General features: G+C 42.2%; 1 protein-coding gene across 6 annotated transcripts in view; it reads right to left on the bottom strand.

The window, feature by feature from the left end:
• phldb1b (pleckstrin homology-like domain, family B, member 1b) overlaps positions 1 to 8,128 on the bottom strand; it is a gene marked incomplete at its 5' end in the record, with an annotated part of 66,731 nt that overhangs the window by 22,103 nt on the left and 36,500 nt on the right. For 5 of the 6 annotated variants that reach the window (XR_004948878.1, XM_024257970.1, XM_024257972.1 and 2 more), the window contains 1 exon segment: positions 328 to 615. Coding sequence is in view for 5 of the 6 variants with exons in the window: in XM_024257970.1 (XP_024113738.1) it covers positions 328 to 615 (288 nt within the window). 6 annotated transcript variants of the gene reach the window in all.

The following is an 8,128-nucleotide window of genomic DNA, read 5'->3' as shown; positions in this document are numbered from 1 at the left end:
AAAAAAAAAAAAAAAAAGTCTAAATTAGACCAAATAGCCTGCGTGTAGCTGAGATATGAGCTAATCCAGGAGATCATCGATCCTGATTACAAAACAGTGAAAGATGTTTTCATTTAAAAGCTCAACACCTGCTGACAACGAGAGCCGAGCACCATGACAGAAAAGTATGAAGCGGGCCAGCAGCAGAACATCTTCCATGCATGACGTTACAGCATCAGCAGCAGCATGCACATCGGCTCAAAGCTCTGCTGGAGTCACTGCGGCTCCTTCTGGTGGGGGGGCACCTCAGCAGCATGCAGACGAGCGGGCAGCAGCGTGACCTCTGACCTGTGGCGCTCCGTTGTGCAGAGCAGCTGCGGGGCGGGGAGACGTCCTCACCTCCTGATGGGTGCTCTCTGTGCTGCTGCACTCCTCCTTTAAGTTCTCCTCGTCGCTCTCCCTCTGCTTCAGCACCGCCCCGCCCAGGATGTTCTCCACAGACGGCCTCCGACCGAGGCCTTCAGCCAGGCTGCCCGGGAAGCCCATTGTTGCTGAGCCCAGGGGGTCCGGCGGGCCAGCCTCACCTTTGTTGTACTCGGCACAAAGGTTCAGGATGGTCTCCAGACGCTGGCGCTCCTGCAGAGAGACAGAAACACTCATGAGCCATTAAAGAGACGTTTCACTAACTAGATAAATTGCATTTCCTGTGGTAATGTTAGTGTGAATGCTTTCAGAGGAAAGTAGTCGCTGAAGATACTGAAGCTTTTTGCTGAAAATGGTGACGAAATCTATGTTTTGCTAAAAGACTGGAACTTTTGTTAAAGAACTATGAAAGAGCGCTGAAGTTGACCTGATTCTTAAAATTTTGTAGTCAAACTGCTTGAAAATTCCTAATACATGACAATTATGCAGAAACATTTATTGTGTTGTTTTAATATAAGCTGAAGTCAAAATTAGCCCAAAAAACCTTAGTACAGTGTTTTTCAACCAGTGTGCCGTGAGAGATGGTCTGGTGTGCCGCGGGAAATTACCCATTTTCACAAATCTAAAACATTTACCATCACTATCAGCTCTGTGTTCATCCAAACGGCCCTGATTTAACACTGGATAGTTTGGAATATGCAAGATGGTAAAAGAAATATTTCTTTGATTCTATAAATGACTAATCCGAATGATGTTACCGCAATCCAGCCGCAAAACTAGCCTCAAACTCAGCTTTAAGAAAAGTTCCCTCCCCTTCAATTGTCTCTGCCAATCATTGTTGGAGGCTTGATCACATGTCATCAATCTGACCAATCAGAAGTGGTTAACGTCCTCACTTGTTCTGATTCGGCTCATAAAGACTCTCAGTTCAAACTAAAATAACAGCTAAAGCTCGTGTTTAGCGGTGTAGCTTCCAGCGGGATCCGACGTCAGACAGTTTAAAAAGTGAACAAAAGAATGAAGCTCAGAAACGACAATATGCCAGCATCTGCGTGAGTTTATGCACTACAGCCCCCATGATGCATTGGGTTAAGTGCGCGCGCTGAGTGCTGGGTGGAGGGGGAGGGGCTTACACGTTCAGCAGCGCAAGAGCCAAACAGGGAGAGAGATAGAGAGAAAACATCAACACAAAATGTAAAGAAAATGAAAAGAAAAAGAAGATAAAAACTGGAATCATTTGACTTTTCTTGATAGTATGAAGGAACTGTCTGCAGGAAATACTCTATATGTATATATATTCTGTATATATTTATGGCTCCACAATCAACCTGTCCAGACACCTGAGAACTGAGAGAATCTTCTCTAAAACAGAGCAGATCATCACAGAGAGAAGAAATCAGATGACATCCACAAAGCTGAAACTCTTTTGTCTTTCTTAATGTCAATGTGAATAAAAGTCTTGATTTAGTGGTTTTTGCACAATTTAATTTGTATTTGGTTTTGGTTGCAGAGTTTTGTGTTGTTCACTTCAAATGTGTTTGAAAAGAAAAAAGCTTAAAATGTGTAGAGTTAAAAACTGAATAGTTAATAGTTAGTTCTTTTACCATTAATTTTGTACATTCTGTCTGGAAGGGATAAATAACAGCATATACATAATTTACACTTTATATGAATAAAAACATATTTACATCATGGATTTTGTGCATAATCTTATCTAGTAGTTTATAGTGAATCAAACAAAGCAAACAACAATCTAAAAAGCCATTTGGTAGCCAAAAGAGCCGCTGTTTTAGGAAAACTAATGCAAAAGAATTGAATTTTTAGCCAGAATTCTCATCACTATTGTGGAGGGAAACAAGAAAATAACGTTGTTTTTACTTTGTCTGATAGTTTTGGAAGTATTTAAAAAAAGAGGGAAAAAAACATTCATAAAAACTGATTATTTAAAAGTATTTTTTTTGTTTTTCAATCACTCATAATGATAATAAATGTAGACTGTTTTGACGAGATACATGTTTAACTTGAGCAAATTGATTAATGATGCTTCCCACTTATATAAAAAAATGTACGCTAGATTGTGGAGGGACTGTACATCAATACAGAGCATTTTCTTTTACCTTTTTGATGAAAACCAAAGATGTGGATTTGATGGAGCGATTCCTCTTCTGAAGTCTACAGGGAGAGGCAAAGATCTCCTGTCCTGAGCCAATCAGGAGTCACTTTTCTCTGATTCTAACAGAGTTCTAACAGAACCAGAAAAACTCAGCATCTCCTGACTGCTCTCACATCTTCACCCCGTCAGCTTCAAAGTCCTGCAGCTGGCTGGTAAATCTTCAGTGTGCTGAAGCATCAGCCAGTCTCTGACCTCCTTACAGAATCAATTGGAGCAGAAGAGCTCCACTCACATTTACCGGTACTTGGATCTTTTGAGTCTATCGCTAAATCCATTTTAAAAAGATGGACCATTTATCCTGGTGGACTTTTTCACTTCTTGTTGTTCTCAGCACAACAAAACCATAAAGACTCTCATTAGGAGCTCCTTATCCTTACTCTTTATAGTTTTCTTTCTTCCCCTCTAAGGTTTTCTTGTGCTCGTCTCCAAACTTTGATCAGCCGCCCTCCTCCTCCTCCTCACCTAAGACATGAGCCTGAACAGAGCAGGCCGCGCGCTGAGAATCATCACAGTCAACAAGAGAAGTTCAACAAAGCTTTTCCTCTCCACACACATCTGTAGGCACGTTCACCCCCACCAGTCTGAAAATGCATCTCAGTCATGTTCAGACTGGGATCCTCATGGGGAGGTGTTCAACTCCAAGAGGAGGAGCAGGCGGAGCGAGGCCCGCGCTTCACTTCCTGCTCCTGCACACGCAGGACTGACTGTATATGACAACGAGTGCATCGACTCCAATATGATCAAAACTGTTTGTGATCCGTCTGCTGGCTTGCTGTTTCAGGTCACATGACCGCTAGCGCCACCATTCTCAGGTCTACAGCAGTCTGAGTGGAGGAAAACTGCTCGCCGTCGGCCTCAGAGAGAGAGAGCACACGAACCACAGCAGCACCAGAGCAAGAACACGTCTTATTCTGGAAAAAAAACAGCACAAAACGACTCTGACACTCTTAAACCATGAATTATGAATGATTGAAGAAAAACTGTGAGCACAGGAGGAGCAGAACCTGCACAGCAGCAGGAGGACGGCGCCCCCTGGTGGTCATCTGAGCACAGAAGTCTCTTCTGCTAGATTTCCCCGACACAAACCTGAACATATTTTGTTCTGTTGATGGCAAGAACGGTCATTTGCTTCTGCCAGTGAAGCTCAGCAACTACAGACGTTTGGAGCCACAAGAACTTTTGGACCACTAAAAGCTCTTGAAAGAGTCCAGCAGGAATCTGATCTGCCCTTCACTACTGCAGAGTCTAAGAAAAAGACTTTCTCAATTTTGACGCATCTGTGCATGTAAAATATTCTGTCAGGCCAACCAAAGGTTCTAACGGAACATGTGTGAGGTTCTACAGGATCCATACCAATGTTCAGCACGAAAAGTTCTAAGGTTCTGTAAAACACAGACTTGAGGTGTTTTAGGAGCAGTTATAAACGCCTGCAAGTAGTATCGTGAGGTTCTTGCAGCCATGTACATGAGGTTCAGCGTGCTTAATTCTAAAGGTTCTACTGGAAAAGTCCTGAAGTTCTGCAGAGATAGACCGGAGGTTCTGCAGAGATAGACCTGAGGTTCTGCAGAGATAGACCGGAGGTTCTGCAGAGAAAGACCCGAGGTTCTGCAGAGATAGACCTGAGGTCCTCAGAGATAGACCTGAGGTCCTCAGAGATAGACCTGAGGTCCTCAGAGATAGACCTGAGGTTCTGCAGAGATAGACCTGAAGTCCTGCAGAGATAGACCCATGGTTCTGCAGAGATAGACCCAAGGTTCTGCAGAGATAGACCCAAAGTTCTGCAGAGATAGACCTGAGGTCATTCCCCGCCCCCCAGCCTCCTCAGGCAGCGGTTTCCTATAAACCTCCCAGCGGGAACACGGATCTGTTCTGCTCCCGTGTGGACCTCCTCAGAGGAACCCGTGGTTTCTGAGTTTAGTCACACAGCAGCTCTGCTCCACATGATGAACGAGGACTGATTTCTCAGCTGATATCTGACCACGTCTGCAGGGAGCCTCCGGTCGTCCTGGCAGGACCTCATGAGGATTTCTAGCAGAGAAACTCTGCTTTACATGCAGCTTTCGTTTAGACCACCAGGTGGTGCCGCTTTTCCATTCTGAGCAAATGAAAGAATCAAAATCAGCAGGACAGACTGGACCAGACAGGAACCTGCTGTTCTGGTTCCAATAAACTCCCAGAACATCAACATGGAGGGAAAACCATCTTCACAATAAAGATCCTTCCTTCTCTGCATTTTCCAGTCATTCCGGAAGATGGAACGATCAAGTGGATGTTCCAGAGATGCCTGCTGGTGGTGAATTCCTGTCTCTGCTCGGTCCAGAAACGGCCCGTGCAGCCGTTGCCATGGCAGCGGGCCCTGCGACAGAACCAAGGCTCCTCATGCAGCTGCAGCAGCAGTCACACCCTTCACCAGACTGCTGCAAAGGAAAAGGTTCCAGATGGTCTCTGAGAATCCCACCTTGAGTGTGCAGAACACTGAATGCATCCTGGCCACTGGTTCCGAGGTCCAGACCGGAGAAAGTGTCTGTTCCTTCATGAATCTCTAATGAAAGGCTGGTAAAAACTGTAAAGTGAGTCACATGTTTGACACTGTGTGCTCACCACACGCTGTGCATGCGCAGCACAAACAGCCTTCATTCTCCCACTCCAGCCTCCACAGCGTTCTCCAGAGGAAACCTTCAGGCCCGTTCTCTACTAAAGTGTAGAGGAGACTTCCTCTGTGTCCAAACATCCGTGTGAGTTCTGCACTCAGGATCCCATCTGTGCCCACTGCATTCGTTATAATACAAGATTTTGTTTTTCTAGCAGAACATACTGGTAGACATAACCCTGTGCAGCAGGCTGAAGGACACATTTGGCTGTTTGCTGTGGAGCTGCTGTTGATGGTCCAAAAGCAAAACACTCCTTGCTAATAAGTAGGAATATTTGACAAATAGAGCTGCCACAAACAATTATTTTAATAGTCGACTAACCACTGATTCTTTTTTCTGATTAGTCAACTAATCGGGTCATTTGGAAAGTGGATGTAAAGCATAAATCTTAACCATCATCAGCTTTAAACTAAATACAAATAAAGACAATTAAGATGATAGTTTATTAAAACTTTCAAGGAATTGTCCAGCATCTGTCCTTCATTAGGTTCTGGTATTAAAACAAGATTAAACTACATAAGTCACATCACCTGCGATAATGTTAGTGTGAATGCTTTTAGCTGAAACTATTCTTGAAGATGCTGAAGTTTTTTGCTAAAAATTGTGACGCAATTTACTTTGATTGCTGAAGGGATTTTCCTGAAAATGCAGAAGCTATATGCAAAACGTTAAATTTGCTAAAAGACTGGAAATTTCCCTAAAGATCTATGAAAGAGCGCAGAAGTTGACATAAAATTCTTAAAAAATTATAGTAAAATTTCTTAAGAATCCCGAATACAAGCTAATTTTGCAAAAAATGTTTAGTAAGTTGCTTAAATATGAGCAAAACTCCAAATTAGCCCAAAAACTTCAGTAGATACCAAATAAGCCAAAAAGCTAGCACAGTGCTTAAATTTGAGCTAAACTCCAAAATAGCCTAAAAGTCATCATTATACTAAATTAATCGAAAAAATTAACCTGTTCCTAAAATAGAAGCTAAACTCTGAATTAGCCTAAAAAATTAGTAGAAAACAAAATTAGTCAAAAATGTTAGCATGTTGCTTAAATACTAGCTAAACTGAAAAATAGCCTAAAATTCCTCAGTAAACTAAATTAGTCAAAAACATTAGCTTGTTGCTAAAGCAGAAGCTAAACTCTGAATTTATTATGAGTCTGGAAGATCTTTTATCTTGAAAAATCTTTTATTTTGAAGAATGATAGGATCCACTCAGTTACATTTCTGTCATTTAGGTGCTAAATCAGTCCAGTTAAAGTAATCATTTCATGTTTTGTAGGTTAAATGTCACATTTGTTCAACAGGACTGTCAAACGCACTTCCTTAATACTGAGATAGTATAGATCGAGGCATGAGAATGAAGACGCCACAACAACTGTGTCAAATTTAGTGTGTGTACACTTGTTTACTTGTTGCCAGCAATGGTGTTTTCTGTCCAGCAAGAGTCAGTATTGAGTAACACAGATTCATACAATTTTCTAGAATATAGTTTATGCAGAGCGGCAGGAGTTCATTAAATTTTCACCTTTGAAGTGTTGACACTGAGTAAGCCTGCTCTGACTTCCCATCATCCCTTTGTTTCCACTGACTCCTGATATCTTACAGCCTCTTCCGCTCCTGCAACCTAAGTGATGAGAATACTGGAGCTATCCAGAAAAGACAGTCTGGAACCACTTTTCATACACATTTCTAGCTGAAGACGACAAATATAATATGTCATTTTTTTACAGCATAAAAGTCCTTCATAAATGGTAAGAACACATATTTAATCTCATCTAACTGTAAACTCAAATAAACACATGCTGAGAAATCACAAACAGATTTACTAGGAGAGCAGATTGACAGAAAATCGACTTTTTTTTCCTAATTCTGGCTCCAGATGATTCCCTTTGTATGACTTTGTCATAAAAACAACTAGAAAACATGATAATATTTGTGATTTTGACCAAAATGTCATCATCAGTAAAGATGCAGGCATCTACAGTGACTGTTCAGAACGTGTCTCTCGTGGGGTGGGGGGCTTTTTCCAGCACAACACCAGCTCTGTAATATGAGACACTATCAATAAAGGTGCATTCAAAGTGGATTCATGTCTGTTATTATATAGAAAATAATGTTCTTTATAAATGTCCTATGAACTTGTTTTTGTTGTATTTATGCATGTCTTAAAGTCCAGCCCACGAATATACTGTCTGACATTAAACCATGTAATCAATGGATTTAGCAAGCCCCTCCAGTGTTCCAAACAGGAAGTATCCGCTGGTTGCAAGAAGGTCAAAGTCCCAAAGACTTCCATTGAGAAATAGCCAGTTACTTCTCAATCATTTTATTGGTCAGAATAATCCTTCCTGCTCTGACGCTTCCTTCTTAGTGCGTTCTTTCTAATCTCAATTTATGACTCAAGATTGGAGACAATAACTCCTCTAAAAACATGACGCAGACCGACTTAGACTAATCGTTGTTGCAGGTTGCAGTTGGTTGCAATATGGCGGTAGATGAATCAGGAAGTGACGGAGAAGGCTCTGGCCTGATTTGCAAGGGCTGGAGGTAATGCACTTCTACGGGTGACCTCAACACCTCGTTTTGTCCAGTTCCATTAAACCGTCAGTGCATTAAACCAGTTGGCGACACATGGAACAGCTCATCATTAGCATAGCATCGTTGTGTAACAACAGCCCCGTCTCCAAATCTTTAAATAAAACTTTTTATTAAATGTTCTGGTTTCTGTTATAAGTCCAGCAGGTGTATCCTCCCATTCTGTCTGGATCCTGTTAAAAATTCTCACATCTTCTGCGGCTTCATCGGCCAAAGCTACACGGAGGTGAATTAACAGGAGTGACGAGGGGGGGGGGGGTCGCATTTTCGTATCACGTGAGCTTGTGTACCTTGTGTGCGCACAGTGGAGGA

The sequence above is a fragment of the Oryzias melastigma genome, linkage group LG13, assembly GCF_002922805.2.
Source record: "Oryzias melastigma strain HK-1 linkage group LG13, ASM292280v2, whole genome shotgun sequence".
In the NCBI taxonomy this organism is placed as follows: domain Eukaryota; kingdom Metazoa; phylum Chordata; class Actinopteri; order Beloniformes; family Adrianichthyidae; genus Oryzias; species Oryzias melastigma.
The sequence above is the reverse complement of the archived record's forward strand: the minus strand, read 5'-3'. Positions and strand labels throughout refer to the sequence as shown.